The 15,937-nt window shown below is 54.7% G+C and overlaps 2 protein-coding genes across 2 annotated transcripts in view; both read left to right on the top strand.

Moving 5' to 3' along the window:
- Positions 1-930: 930 nt before the first annotated feature.
- The window catches only part of LOC116955978 (cadherin-13-like), a 47,609-nt gene continuing 32,602 nt past the window's right edge, over positions 931-15,937 (top strand). The window contains exon 1 of the mRNA XM_076053850.1: positions 931-1,105. Coding sequence (XP_075909965.1) covers positions 1,067-1,105 — 39 coding nt within the window. The 5' untranslated portion in view covers positions 931-1,066. The remainder of the gene's footprint in view (positions 1,106-15,937) is intronic.
- On the top strand, positions 2,686-5,271 carry LOC142906297 (uncharacterized; the record flags this gene model as incomplete). The annotated part of the gene is made up of 1 exon (XM_076053831.1): positions 2,686-5,271. A coding segment is annotated over one exon (1,953 nt), but the record flags the coding sequence as incomplete, so codon positions are not given.

Below are 15,937 nucleotides of genomic sequence, written 5' to 3'. Positions count from 1 at the left end.
GTGATGTGTGTGAGTGTGTATGAGTGTGTAAGCGATGTGTGTACGAGTGTGTGAGTGATGTGTGTGTATGAGTGTGTGTGTAAGTGATGTGTGTGTGAGTGTGTAAGCGATGTGTGTACGAGTGTGTAAGTGATGTGTGTGAGTGTGTATGAGTGTGTAAGCGATGTGTGTACGAGTGTGTGAGTGATGTGTGTGAGTGTGTATGAGTGTGTAAGCGATGTGTGTACGAGTGTGTGAGTGATGTGTGTGAGTGTGTATGAGTGTGTAAGCGATGTGTGTGTATGAGTGTGTGTGTGAGTGATGTGTGTGAGTGTGTATGAGTGTGTAAGCGATGTGTGTACGAGTGTGTGTGTAAGTGATGTGTGTGAGTGTGTATGAGTGTGTAAGCGATGTGTGTACGAGTGTGTGAGTGATGTGTGTGAGTGTGTATGAGTGTGTGAGTGATGTGTGTGAGTGTGTATGAGTGTGTAAGCGATGTGTGTACGAGTGTGTGAGTGTGTATGTGTGTGTGAGTGATGTGTGTGAGTGTGTATGAGTGTGTAAGCGATGTGTGTACGAGTGTGTGAGTGATGTGTGTGAGTGTGTATGTGTGTGTGAGTGATGTGTGTGAGTGTGTATGAGTGTGTGTGTAAGTGATGTGTGTGTGTATGAGTGTGTGTGTAAGTGATGTGTGTGAGTGTGTATGAGTGTGTTAGCGATGTGTGTACGAGTGTGTGAGTGATGTGTGTGTGTAAGCGATGTGTGTACGAGTGTGTGTATAAGTGATGTGTGTGTGTAAGTGATGTGTGTATGAGTATGAGTGTGTATGAGTGTGTGTGTAAGTGATGTGTGTGAGTGTGTATGAGTGTGTAAGTGATGTGTGTGAGTGTGTATGAGTGTGTAAGCGATGTGTGTGTACGAGTGTGTGAGTGATGTAACTGCCAGCGCGTGCCGCAAGCCCCCTGCACGTGTACGCGTGGCGTCTCTCATTTCGGCTCAGCCCCTTTGCGATTCCCCCCGAACCCCGCACATCGCCACCACCCACACTCGCTCGCAACTCCGAGCACAAGCAGCAGCAGCAGTGACGATGCCTCGCCGTGTCACCGTGTTCCTCGTCGCCCTGCAGGTACGTTATCCCCTCTTTACTCTTCATCCACACCTCTTCACCACCACCTCGTCACCATCATCACCATCATCATCGTCGTCGTGGTGGTGGTGGTCTATCGCCAGCGTCTCTGAGCCGTGCAGCGTGAATACAGGCGGGGAGCGGTGGCGCAGTGGTTAGGGCGGTGGTGGTTTACGCTGCTGCTGCTGTTGCTGCACGTGGGCTGCCTCTGAACCAGCAGCAGCAGCAGCAGTCGCTGCGAGGGTTGGTGGATCACGCACGGATGGGTTGTGAAGCTTCCTACCCGTGGGTGGGTGGGTGTCGAGGGGGAGTCGTACCCCAGGACGAGACAGTCGTGAGAGCAAGGCGGACGAATTCGCCATCCGTCTCTTCTATCTGCACGGGCGGGGGATCGAGTGTTGCTACCTCGCACAGGGCGTGGGGTTTCCGCCGGGTGCTCCCGTTTCCTCCGCCCCACGTGAATGTGGTGCGGCGCTGTGTGCGTTTAACCTCCTTCGCACCGTACGTTAAGGCAACCCAGTGAATCGGAGGTGCGGGAAACCAACGACCAGACCGGCCACTGCCTTTGATAAGGAGACCGGCGACGATGATGACGATGACGATGGTGACGACGAAGGTGATGGTGACGATGGTGATGGTGACGATGGTGACGACGATGGTGATGGTGACGACGATGGTGATGGTGACGACGATGGTGATGGTGACGACGACAGTGACGATGACGACGACAATGACGATGGTGCCGTTTGTATCTTTATATATTACTATCCATTCTTTAAATATTAGACAGTACGTTTTTTTGAAAAAAGTGGGTAACTTTCGACGCGATCGGAACAAATCACATCCCTGTCAACCCCTTACTAGTGCCCTGCCTCATTACACTATAAACTACAATACACTACACTATACACTACACTATACACTACTATACGCTACACTATACACTACACTATACACTACACTGTACACTACACTATACACTACTATACACTAAATTATACACTACTATAAATTACACTAACATACACTACACTGATTTAAAGTTTTCGTGACTGCAGGGATTCATATTCTTGGTTCGTTCGGTAAAGTCACCACGTAGAAGGGAAACAATAAAATAATTAAAATATAAAACAACAACATTTTCACGACGTTTCGACTGCAACACAAGCAATCATCATCAGGTGTGAAAACCAAGAAAATTTTCTTGCTGTGGTTTTCACGCCTGATGATTGCTTGTGTTGCAGTCGGAACGTCGTGAGAATTTTGTTTTATATTTTTATTATTTTATTGTTTCCCTTCTTCGCGACTTTACCGAAAGAACCAAGAATATACACTACACTATACACTACTATACACTATACTACTATACACTATACGCTACACTACTATACATTACACTACCATACACTACACTCACTACATCCGTGTCAACCCCTTATCCAGTGCCCAGCCTTATTTGGGACCACGTGCATTTCCTATCCTCGCTGAACGGCTAAATCACCGTGGAGGCCGCTTTCGAGGCATCATCAATTTACCGGTGGCTAAGAGAAGGATGAGGAGGAGTAAGGGGAGAGTGGTGGTGCTGGTGGTGGTTGTTGTTGTTGTTGCTGTTGTTAGACCGCATCACGCAGAAGCGTAGCTCGAGACGTGCCATTGGCCGAGCCGTCTCGCTGCGGCGTCGCCACCGCCCCAACACGAAACGCATCCCCGCCACACCCAGACCAGCCCACACCCAGACCAGCCCACACCCAGACCAGCCCACACCCAGACCAGCTCACACCCAGACCAACCCACACCCAGACCAGCTCACACCCAGACCAACCCACACCCAGACCAGCTCACACCCAGACCAACCCACACCCAGACCAGCCCACACCCAGACCAGCTCACACCCAGACCAACCCACACCCAGACCAGCTCACACCCGGACCAACCCACACCCAGACCAACCCACACCCAGACCAGCCCACACCCAGACCAGCCCACACCCAGACACACCCAGACCAGCACACACCCAGACCAGCCCACACCCAGACCAGCCCACACCCAGACCAGCTCACACCCAGACCAACCCACACCCAGACCAGCTCACACCCAGACCAACCCACACCCAGACCAGCTCACACCCAGACCAACCCACACCCAGACCAGCCCACACCCAGACCAGCTCACACCCAGACCAACCCACACCCAGACCAGCTCACACCCGGACCAACCCACACCCAGACCAACCCACACCCAGACCAGCCCACACCCAGACCAGCCCACACCCAGACACACCCAGACCAGCACACACCCAGACCAGCCCACACACAGACCAGCTCACACCCAGACCACCCCACACCCAGACCACCCCACACCCAGACCACCCCACACCCAGACCAGCCCACACCCAGACTAGCCCACACCCAGACCAGCTCACACCCAGACCACCCCACACCAGACCAGCCCACACCCAGACCAGCCCACACCCAGACCAACCCACACCCAGACCAGCCCACACCCAGACCAGCTCACACCCAGACCAGCCCACACCCAGACCAGCCCACACCCAGACACACCCAGACCAGCCCACACCCAGACCAACCCACACCCAGACCAACCCACACGCAGACACACCCAGACACACCCAGACCAACTCACACCCAGACACACCCAGACCAGCCCACACCCAGACCAGCCCACACCCAGACCAACCCACACCCAGACCAGCTCACACCCAGACCAGCCCACACCCAGACCAGCCCACACCCAGACCAACTCACAACCAGACTAGCCCACACCCAGACCACCCACACCCAGACCAGCTCACACCCAGACTAGCCCACACCCAGACCAGCCCACACCCAGACCAGCTCACACCCAGACTAGCCCACACCCAGACCACCCACACCCAGACCAGCTCACACTCAGACCAGCCCACACTCAGACCAACCCACACCCAGACCAGCCCACACCCAGACACACCCAGACCAGCCCACACCCAGACCAGCCCACACCCAGACACACCCAGACCAGCCCACACCCAGACCAGCTCACACCCAGACCAGCCCACACCCAGACCAACCCACACCCAGACCAGCCCACACCCAGACACACCCAGACCAGCCCACACCCAGACCAGCCCACACACAGACCAGCTCACACCCAGACCAGCCCACACCCAGACCAGCTCACACCCAGACCAGCCCACACCTAGACCAACCCACACCCAGACCAACCCACACCCAGACCAGCCCACACCCAGACCAACCCACACCCAGACCAGCCCACACCCAGACCAACCCACACCCAGACCAGCCTACACCCAGACCAGCTCACACCCAGACCAGCTCACACCCAGACCAGCCCACGCCCAGACCAACCCACACCCAGACCAACCCACACCCAGACCAACCCACACCCAGACCAACCCACACCCAGACCAACCCACACCCAGACCAACCCACACCCAGACCACCCACACCCAGACCAGCCCACACCCAGACCAGCCCACACCCAGACCAGCCCACACCCAGACACACGCAGACTAGCCCACACCCAGACCAGCCCACACCCAGACCAGCCCACACCCAGACCAGCCCACACCCAGACTAGCCCACCCCCAGACCAGCTCACACCCAGACCAGCCCACCCCCAGACCAGCCCACACCCAGACCACCCACACCCAGACCAACCCACACCCAGACCAGCCCACACCCAGACCAACCCACACCCAGACCAGCCTACACCCAGACCAGCTCACACCCAGACCAGCTCACGCCCAGACCAGCTCACGCCCAGACCAGCCCACGCCCAGACCAACCCACGCCCAGACCAACCCACGCCCAGACCAACCCACACCCAGACCAACCCACACCCAGACCAACCCACACCCAGACCAACCCACACCCAGACCAGCCCACACCCAGACCAGCCCACACCCAGACTAGCCCACACCCAGACTAGCCCACCCCCCGACCAGCTCACACCCAGACCAGCCCACCCCCAGACCAGCCCACACCCAGACCACCCACACCCAGACCAGCCCACACCCACACCAACCCACACCCAGACCACCCACACCCAGACCAGCCCACACCCAGACACACCCAGACCAGCTCACACCCAGACCAGCTCACAGCCGGCGGCCTGCGCACTCCGCGACTTTGTCAGCGCTGCTCGCTCAAGGGCGGCGCTTCCCAGGGGATGGGGAAGAGGAGGGGGTGGAGAAGGGGGTGGAGGAGAGGTGGGGGATGGAGGAGGTAGGGGGAGGAGGGGGAGAGGACGGGGGGGGGTAGAGAAGAAGAGGGGGTGAGGAGGAGAGGGTTGAGGTGATGGAGGAGGGGGAGGAGGAGAGGGTTGAGGTGATGGAGGAGGGGGGGAGGAGAGGGTTGAGGTGATGGAGGAGGGGGAGGAGGAGAGGGTGGAGGTGATGGAGGAGGGGGAGGAGGAGAGGGTTGAGGTGATGGAGGAGGAGAGGGTTGAGGTGATGGAGGAGGGTGAGGAGAGGGTGGAGGTGATGGAGGAGGGTGAGGAGGAGAGGGTGGAGGTGATGGAGGAGGGTGAGGAGGAGAGGGTTGAGGTGATGGAGGAGGGGGGGAGGAGAGGGTGGAGGTGATGGAGGAGGGTGAGGAGGAGAGGGTTGAGGTGATGGAGGAGGGGGGAGGAGAGGGTTGAGGTGATGGAGGAGGGGGAGAGGGTTGAGGTGATGGAGGAGGGGGGGAGGAGAGGGTTGAGGTGATGGAGGAGGGGGAGAGGGTGGAGGTGATGGAGGAGGGGGGGAGGAGAGGGTTCAGGTGATGGAGGAGGGGGAGGAGGAGAGGGTGGAGGTGATGGAGGAGGGGAGGAGGAGAGGGTGGAGGTGATGGAGGAGGGGGAGGAGGAGAGGGTTGAGGTGATGGAGGAGGGGGAGGAGGAGAGGGTGGAGGTGATGGAGGAGGGGGAGGAGGAGAGGGTTGAGGTGATGGAGGAGGGTGAGGAGGAGAGGGTTGAGGTGATAGAGGAGGGGGAGGAGGAGAGGGTTAAGGTGATGGAGGAGGGGGAGAGGGTGGAGGTGATGGAGGAGGGGGAGAGGGTTGAGGTGATGGAGGAGGGTGAGGAGGAGAGGGTTGAGGTGATGGAGGAGGGGAGAGGGTTAAGGTGATGGAGGAGGGGGAGGAGGAGAGGGTGGAGGTGATGGAGGAGGGGGAGGAGGAGAGGGTTGAGTTGATGGAGGAGGGTGAGGAGGAGACGGTTGGGGTGATGGAAGAGGGGGAAGAGGAGAGGGTGGAGGTTATGGAGGAGGGGGAGGAGGAGAGGGTGGAGGTGATGGAGGAGGGTGAGGAGGAGAGGGTTGAGGTGATGGAGGAGGGGGAGGAGGAGAGGTTGAGGTGATGGAGGAGGGTGAGGAGGAGAGGGGTTGAGGTGATGGAGGAGGGGGGGAGGGGAGAGGGTGAGGTGATGGAGGAGGGTGAGGAGGAGAGGGTTGAGGTGATGGAGGAGGGGGAGAGGTGGAGGTGATGGAGGAGGGGGAGGAGGAGAGGGTGGAGGTGATGGAGGAGGGTGAGGAGGAGAGGGTTGAGGTGATGGAGGAGGTGGAGGAGAGGGTGGAGGTGATGGAGGAGGGGAGGAGGAGAGGGTTGAGGTGATGGAGGAGGGGGAGGAGGAGAAGGATTGAGGTGATGGAGGAGAGGGAGGAGGAGAGGGTGAGGTGATGGAGGAGAGGGAGGAGAGAGGGGTGGAGGTGATGGAGGAGGGGGAGGAGGAGAGGGTGGAGGTGATGGAGGAGGTTGAGGAGCGGTGGTTGAGGTGATGGAGGAGGGGGAGGAGGAGAGGATTGAGGTGATGGAGGAGGGGGAGGAGGAGAGGGTGGAGGTGATGGAGGAGGGGGAGGAGGAGAGGGTTGAGGTGATGGAGGAGGGGGAGGAGGAGAGGGTGGAGGTGATAGAGGAGGGTGAGGAGGAGAGGGTTGAGGTGATGGAGGAGGGGGAGGAGGAGAGGGTGGAGGTGATGGAGGAGGGGGAGGAGGAGAGGGTGGAGGTGATGGAGGAGGGTGAGGAGGAGGGGTGAGGTGATGGAGGAGGGGGAGGAGGAGAGGGTGAAGGTGATGGAGGAGGGGGAGGGAGGAGGAGAGGTTGAGGTGATGGAGGAGGGGAGGGAGAAAGGTTGAGGTGATGGAGGAGGGGAGAGGGTTGAGGTGATGGAGGAGAGGAGGAGGAGAGGGTGGAGGTGATGGAGGAGGGGGAGGAGGAGAGGGTGGAGGTGATGGAGGAGGGTGAGGAGCGGAGGGTTGAGGTGATGGAGGAGGGGGAGGAGGAGAGGATTGAGGTGATGGAGGAGGAGAGGGTGGAGGTGATGGAGGAGGGGGAGGAGGAGAGGGTTGAGGTGATGGGAGGGGAGGAGGGGGAGGAGTGGAGGTGATGGAGGAGGGGGAGGAGGAGAGGGTGGAGGTCATGGAGGAGGGTGGGGAGGAGAGGGTTGAGGTGATGGAGGAGGGTGGGGAGGAGAGGGTGGAGGTGATGGAGGAGGGGGAGGAGGAGAGAGTGCAAAGAAGGGGAGAGGCAGGGGTGGGGGTGCTGGAGTGGCCGACCCCACCCAAAGACAAAGACCCCCGCGTGTAGCCCTGGAGGCGAGAGGGGCTGGCAACCTGCGACTCCGCCATGTGGAGCCTCTTCAAGGACCGCTGCTTCGTGGCCGCCATTTTATTTATTTATTAATGAGCCGCCGCCACCACCACCACGGTCACGTGGTCACCACACGCGTGCATCGCGCGGCTCGTGAGACGCTGAGTTGGAGGCCACCCGAGTTCGATTCCCGTCCGCGGCGAAACCAACACGAGGGCGATTGTCTTGAACCTGTTCCTGGGCTTACCCTCCCCACCTCTCCTCCAGGTCGGCTCGGCCTCAAACGAGTACCCGGTTGCGGTGTGCGTTTAACGTCGCCACCGGGGAGACAAAGGCGGCCGGGCGTGGTGCTGGGCCACCCACCCCCTCGCGTGCCGTTCCGGCCTTAATAGGTGCTGCTCGCTAACAGCACTTGCCCCTACCGTGTGTTAAAGACTATACGGGGGGTCTTTGTCTTTGCATGTATGTTCTCTCGCCCCCCCCCCCCCCCACTCTTCTGCACGGGTTTCCTCCGAGTCTCCGGTTCTCTCCCATAACTCAACAAGACCGACACGACGGAGCTGCCGCTGGTCAAAGCCACATCCCCCAGTGCTGGGAAAACTACCTGCAAATCACTCGGTTGGGCGATGTGAGTCTATGGGTAATGTAAGTCTAGGAGTAATATTAGTCTATGGGCAATGTTAGTCTATGGGTAATGTTAGTCTATGGGAAATGTTAGTCTATGGGTAATGTTAGCCTATGGGCAATGTAAGTTTACGAGTAATATCAGTCTATGGGCAATGTTAGTCTATGGGAAATGTTAGTCTATGGACAATGTTAGTCTATGGGTAATGTTAGTGTATGGGCAATGTTAGTCTATGCGCAATGTTAGTCTATGGGCAATGTTAGTCTATGGGTAATATTAGTCTATGGGTAATGTTAGTGTATGGGCAATGTTAGTCTATGGGTAATATCAGTCTATGGGCAATGTTAGTCTATGGGCAATGTTAGTCTATGGGCAATGTTAGTCTATGGGTAATATTAGTCTATGGGTAATGTTAGTGTATGGGCAATGTTAGTGTATGGGCAATGTTAGTCTATGGGCAATGTTAGTCTATGGGTAATGTTAGTCTATGGGCAATGTTAGTCTATGGGCAATGTCAGTCTATGGGCAATGTTAGTCTATGGGCAATGTTAGTCTATGGGCAATGTCAGTCTATGGGCAATGCTAGTCTATGGGTAATGTTAGTATATGGGCAATGTTAGTCTATGGGCAATGTCAGTCTATGGGCAATGTTAGTCTATGGGTAATGTTAGTGTATGGGCAATGTTAGTGTATGGGCAATGTTAGTCTATGGGCAATGTTAGTCTATGGGTAATGTTAGTCTATGGGCAATGTTAGTCTATGGGCAATGTTAGTCTATGGGTAATATTAGTCTATGGGTAATGTTAGTGTATGGGCAATGTTAGTGTATGGGCAATGTTAGTCTATGGGCAATGTCAGTCTATGGGTAATGTTAGTCTATGGGCAATGTTAGTCTATGGGCAATGTCAGTCTATGGGCAATGTTAGTCTATGGGCAATGTTAGTCTATGGGCAATGTCAGTCTATGGGCAATGCTAGTCTATGGGTAATGTTAGTCTATGGGCAATGTTAGTCTATGGGCAATGTCAGTCTATGGGCAATGTTAGTCTATGGGTAATGTTAGTCTATGGGCAATGTTAGTCTATGGGTAATGTTAGTCTATGGGCAATGTTAGTCTATGGGCAATGTTAGTCTATGGGCAATGTCAGTCTGTGGGCAATGTTAGTCTATGGGTAATGCTAGTCTATGGGCAATGTTAGTCTATGGGCAATGTCAGTGTATGGGCAATGTTAGTCTATGGGTAATGTTAGTCTATGGGCAATGTTAGTCTATGGGTAATGTTAGTCAATGGGCAATGTTAGTCTATGGGTAATGTTAGTCTATAAGCAATGTTAGTCTATGGGCAATGTTAGTCTATGGGCAATGTTAGTCTATGGGTAATGTTAGTCAATGGGCAATGTTAGTCTATGGGTAATGTTAGTCTATAAGCAATGTTAGTCTATGGGCAATGTCAGTCTATGGGCAATGTCAGTCTATGGATCCATATCGCAGACCATTGCAAAAACTACACGAAGTGCCTCTGAAGCCCTCTCGTCGTGGACGAGCAAGACCCTCGTGGGCACTGGGCAGGGCTCAAGCCCCTGCACAGGCCACCGCTGAGTCGCGCGTGTAGAAGCGTGATGTGGTGACGACCCCATCTCCGTCAACCCCTTATCAGTGCCCTCTCTACCTTATCACAGACCAATTTAAGAGCGTATTGGTCACCCCGTGCCCCTTATAAATCTCAACGTGCATCCTGCAAAGTCCCATCACAAGGGAGAAACACAAACAAACAGAAACAAATCTTCGTGCCCGTATTGAAAGGGCTGTACGCCATCGTATGGACCGGCAAACTCAATTTCCCCTGCACAAGGACACGGGCTAGACCGTGTGGGTTGTCAGCTTTGTTATCGGCTCAGGGGTGGTGCAGCAAATCCGTCTGGTGCCTCCCCCCCCCCCCCCCCCAACATTGTGACTTGTCTCTTGGCACGGCCGCACATAAAGGGCTGTTGTTGTTATTGATGTTGTTGATGATGTTGTTGTCGTTGATGTTGTTGTTATTGATGTTGTTGATGTTGTTGTTATTGATGTTGTTGATGTTGTTGTTGTCGTTGATGTTGTTGTTGTTATTGATGTTGTTGATGTTGTCGTTGATGTTGTTATTATTGATGTTGCTATTGATGTTGTTGATGTTGTTATTGATGTTGTTGTTATTGATGTTGTTGTTGATGTTGTTGTTATTGATGTTGTTGGTGATGTTGTTGTTGATGTTGTTGTTATTGATGTTGTTATTGATGTTGTTGATGTTGTTGTTATTGATGTTGTTGTTGATGTTGTTATTATTTATGTTGTTGATGTTGTTGTTGATGTTGTTATTTATGTTGTTGATGTTGTTGTCATTGATGTTGTTGTTGTTGTTGTTCTATATCCCGGCTCCCCTTTGCCCCAATCGCATCGTCGTAACGCTCAACCGGTCTCGAGTATTTATCGGTGTAGGGGTGCGGTCTGCGCTGGTAAAGACGCGGACACTCTGCAGGCTCACAGAGTGAGTTGCCTCTCTCTCTCTCTCGTCAAGATCGCGTTACTCGCTATAAGTGGAATTCACATAAAACGTGGAACGCAATGGATAGTTTCATTAAAAAAACTTTGAATTTAAACTGCGTTTAAAATAAGTTGTTGTTGTTGACACTGGTGTTTGTTGTTGTTGTTGACACTGCTGTTGTTTGTTGTTGACACTTGTTGTTCTTTGACATGTGTTGTTCTTTGACACTTGTTGTTGACACTGCTGTTTGTTGTTGTTGTTCTTTGACACTTGTTGACACTGCTGTTTGTTGTTGTTGACACTGTTGTTGTTTGTTGTTGACACTGGTGTTGACACTGTTGTTGTTGTTGACACTGTTGTTGTTGACACTGCTGTTTGTTGTTGTTGACACTGTTGTTTGTTGTTGACACTGGTGTTGACACTGTTGTTGTTGACACTGTTTTTGTTGACACTGCTGTTTGTTGTTGTTGACACTGTTGTTTGTTGTTGACACTGGTGTTGACACTGTTGTTGTTGACACTGTTGTTGTTGACACTGTTGTTTGTTGTTGACACTGGTGTTGACACTGTTGTTGTTGACACTGTTTTTGTTGACATTGGTGTTGTTTGTTGTTGACACTGTTGTTGTTTGTTGTTGACACTGGTGTTGACACTGTTGTTGTTGAAACCAAATCTCACAGTGGTTATCAAGGTGGGGGGGGGGGGGTCCAGCTCGTAGCTTTGCCCCCCAGGGGGGCAGGGGCAAGGCACCCCCCCCGCCCCCCTGCTGTAGAAGTTGCCGCACAACGCTCCCCGTGCTGCCCACCATGGAGTCCCACTCTGGGCGGCATGACGAGCACGTGGTGGAGGTGGTGCAGGTGGTGGAGGTGGAGGAGGTGGTGGTGGAGGTGGTGGAGGTGGTGGTGGTGGAGGTGGTGGTGGAGGTGGTGGTGGTGGAGGTGGTGGTGGTGGAGGTGGTTGAGGTGGTGGTGGAGGTGGTGGAGGTGGTGGAGGTGGTGGTGGTGGTGGTGGAGGTGGTGGAGGTGGTGGTGGAGGAGGTGATGGAGGTGGTGGTAGAGGAGGTGGTGGAGGTAGAGGAAGTGGTGGTGGAGGTGGTGGAGGTGGTGGTGGACGTGGTGGTGGAGGTGGTGGAGGTAGAGGAAGTGGTGGTGGAGGAGGTGGTGGAGGTGGTGGTGGAGGTGGTGGTAGAGGAGGTGGTGGAGGAGGTAGTGGTGGAGGTGGTGGTAGAGGAGGTGGTGGTGGTGGACGTGGTGGTGGAGGAGGTGGTGGAGGTGGTGGTGGACGTGGTGGTGGAGGTTGATGTTGACTACCTCGCCTGGTAGACACGAGGTTTGCGGGTTCGATCCCGACCCTGGCGCGTGGATTTGTCTCCGGGTCCTCTGCTTTTTCTATCTCCACATTTAGAATCAACATCACCATGCGTTTCGAGTATGTGGCTACTCCTATACACTCGTGTGTATGTGTGTGTGTTGTTCGGCAACAATGGAAGGACTCGGGTAACACACTTCACAACGTGACAGATTGGTTCCAGCAAGACGCGCCCACTACTTGAGGCGTATCGGCACGAGACAGAGGAAAGTGAAGACAAATGAGCAAATGTGCAGTGGACATGGACCGTGGTGATGATGATGATGATGACGACGACGATACATTTTCACGCGATGAGCCACTTTCGTTGACCCAACATTCGTGATCAAAATAAAAAAAAGTTCCCAGTGTTGGCCTTACCTGGTTAACAAAACATTTTTGTAAAAAAAAAAAATCTGTTTCGTAAATAGTTGCGTTCCCGAGGAGGAGAAATTGGCCCGTGCTACGTGGTGGTGGTGGTGGTGGGGGGTGTTTTTGGTTGTGCATGCTGCACGCAGCGTCCGTGTGATGCGAACCCTTACATGGGAAACGCTGTGAGCCAGCCACTCCTCCGCCCGTGTCCCGAACGCGCGCAGAGAGACGAGGTGGGTGGTGGTTATGGGTAGTGTGGGTGGTGGTTATGGGTGGTGTGGGTGGTGGTGGGTGGTGGTTATGGGTGCAATCCTCTTCTCATATTTGGAGTTATTCACGCAGCCGCGGCCACAAAGACAAAGGTCCCCCGTGTAGCGCTGCTCGAGATTGAGTGGCACGTGTGCATGGACGCGTCGGGTGGCGACCTATGGAGGCCGGAACAGGTTGGCACACGAGGGGGTGGGTGGCCACCACGCCCGGCCGCCTTTGTCTCCCCAGGAGGGGAATCAAACTCGGGTCGCCGGGTTCGTAGCGCGGTGCGATCACCGCTACACAACAACAACAACCACCGCAAATCGTCACTAAGCGGCGGTGATGTCACCACGGCGCTTGTGCCAAGCTACGTGCACGTTGAGGCCACGTAAAGTTACACAAAGATAAAGATCCCCCGTGTAGCGTTAACAGACTGTTGGGGCAAGTGCTGTTAGCGAGCGCCTATGAAGGCCGGCACGGCACACGAGGGGGGTGGGTGGCCAGCACCACTCCCGGCCGCCTTTGTCTCCCCCAGTGGCGATGTTGACTACACACCGCACCGGGTACTCATTTGAGCCTGAGTCGACCTAGGGGAGGCCCGGAGACCGGTTCAGATAATCGTCACCGGTGGTGTTGGCCGTGAGCGGGATACGAACCCGGGTCGCCGGGTTCGTAGCACAACAGCGCAGCGCTAACCGCTGCACCACCGCTCCCCACGCGGTGACACAGCCACTCCCGAGACACACGGACACGCACGCACGAGGCACTCTGGGAACATACTGCATCGGCATGTTAGCTTGCAATCTCGAACGGATGAATACAATCACAATCACCGCCGCGCTCTCCGAGTTTAATTGCAAGGCGGACCGGGAATGTGAAGGCGCGCTTCGAAACGTGCCAATGGAGTCATCCAGCGGTGGATTGTCCATGGCTGACGAAGGTGATGGTGATGGTGGTGGTGACCACCATCACCACCACCATCAGCGGTGTGGGGGAGCGGTGGTGCAGCGGAACGAACTCTGGCGACCCAAGTTCGATTCCCGCTCACGGCCAACACCCAGTGACGAGTATCTGAACCGGTCCTGGGCATCCCCTAGGTCGACTCAGCCTCAAATGAGTACCTGGTGCGGTGCGTAGTAAACATCGTCACTGGGGGAGACAAAGGCGGTCGGGTGTAGTGCTGGCCACCCACCCCCTCGTGTACCGTTCCGGCCTTCATAGGTGCTCGCTAACAGCACTTGCCCCTACAGTCTACTCAGGCTATATGGGGGATCTTTGTCTTTGATGATGATGGTGGTGATGGTGGTGGCAGTGGTGGTGATGATGGTGGTGATGATGATAATGTTACCTTGGAGGCACCATGGGGTGTACGGTGCACGTGGCAGATCTGAAACACCCCCGAACGGACAAACACACACACACACAGAGACCACACCCATTGACCACACAGACAAAGGTCCCCCGTGTAGCCCACCGACTGTTGGGGGCAAGTGCTGTTTGAGAGTAGCACAGCCTATGAAGGGTGGAACGGGACACGAGGGGGTTGTTGGCTTCGGTGGTCAGCACCACGCCCGCCCGGCCGCCTTTGTCTCCCTTGTGGCGTCAGTTACTCGTGTTTAAGGCTGAGTCGACCTAGGAGAGAGCCAGGACCGGTTCAGAAAATCGCTGGCGGTGTTGGCGGCCGCGAGCGAGAATCGAACTTGGGGGGGGGGGGGGGGCCTCTGGCGCAGGGTTCGTAGACGCGGCGCGCTAACCACTGCGCCACCGCTCCACAAGACAAAGGTCCCCCGTGTAGCCTTCACAGACTGTAGGGGCAAGTGCTGTTGGCAAGTAGCGGCACCGGCATCGATGAAGGCCGGCACGGCACACGAGGGGGGTGGGTGGCCAGCAGCGACGCGCACGGCCGTCTTTGTCTCCCCAAGCGGCGATGTTTTTACTACACACCGCACCATGTGCTCATTTGAGGCTGAGTCTACCTACATACGTACGCACCTACACACAAACACACACACACGTACACACATACACACGCGCATACACACACACGTACACACACACATGCACACACACACGTACATACACACACGTACACACACACACGTACACACACACACGCACACGTACACGCATACACACACTTACATACCCACACGCATACACACACGTACACACACATATACATACACACACGTACATACACACACTTACATACACACATGTACATACACACACTTACATACACACACGTACATACACACACGTACATACACACACTTACACACACGTACATACACACACGTACATACACACACGCATACACACATGTACATACACACACGTACATACACACACTTACATACACACACGTACATACACACACGTACATACACACACTTACACACACGTACATACACACACGCATACACACACATACACACACTTACATACACACACGTACATACACACACTTACACATACGTACATACACACACGTACATACACACACTTACATACACACATGTACATACACACACGTACATACACACACTTACATACACACACGTACATACACACATGTACACACACATGTACATACACAAACACATACACACACTTACATACACACACGTACGTACACACATGTACATACACACACGTACATACACACACGTACATACACACACTTACATACACACTTACATACACACATGTACACACACGTACATACACACACGTACACACACACATGTACATACACACATGTACACACACACACGCGCCACGCGCGCCTGAATGAGGACTCCCCACCATTCACGGTCACGCGCGCGCGCCCTGCGCCGCGGCAAATGCAGCTCCGATTAGCGCCGTTGGCTACGTACGGCGCGAAAGAAGTTCACCGTACTGTCCACACAAAAATATCCCCCGTGTAGCCTTAGCAGACTGTCGGGGCAAGTGCTGTTAGCGAGCGCAAGACTGTCGGGGCAAGTGCTGTTAGCGAGCGCACACAGACACAGACACCGCATTGCTCCAGATGTCATTCATAAGACGCGAACCGGAAAAGTGAAGACGCGCGTCCCGACGTCTCGCAAACAGAATCGCAGTCTGTAGTTGTGCTGCAGGATGACTCCACAGA

This window comes from Petromyzon marinus, chromosome 63 (genome assembly GCF_048934315.1).
Source record: "Petromyzon marinus isolate PM22_M1 ecotype Great Lakes invasive population chromosome 63, UKy_Petmar_22M1.pri1.0, whole genome shotgun sequence".
Taxonomy (NCBI): Eukaryota; Metazoa; Chordata; class Hyperoartia; order Petromyzontiformes; family Petromyzontidae; genus Petromyzon; species Petromyzon marinus.
Note: the sequence above shows the minus strand (reverse complement) of the source record. Positions and strands in the feature narration are given on the sequence as shown.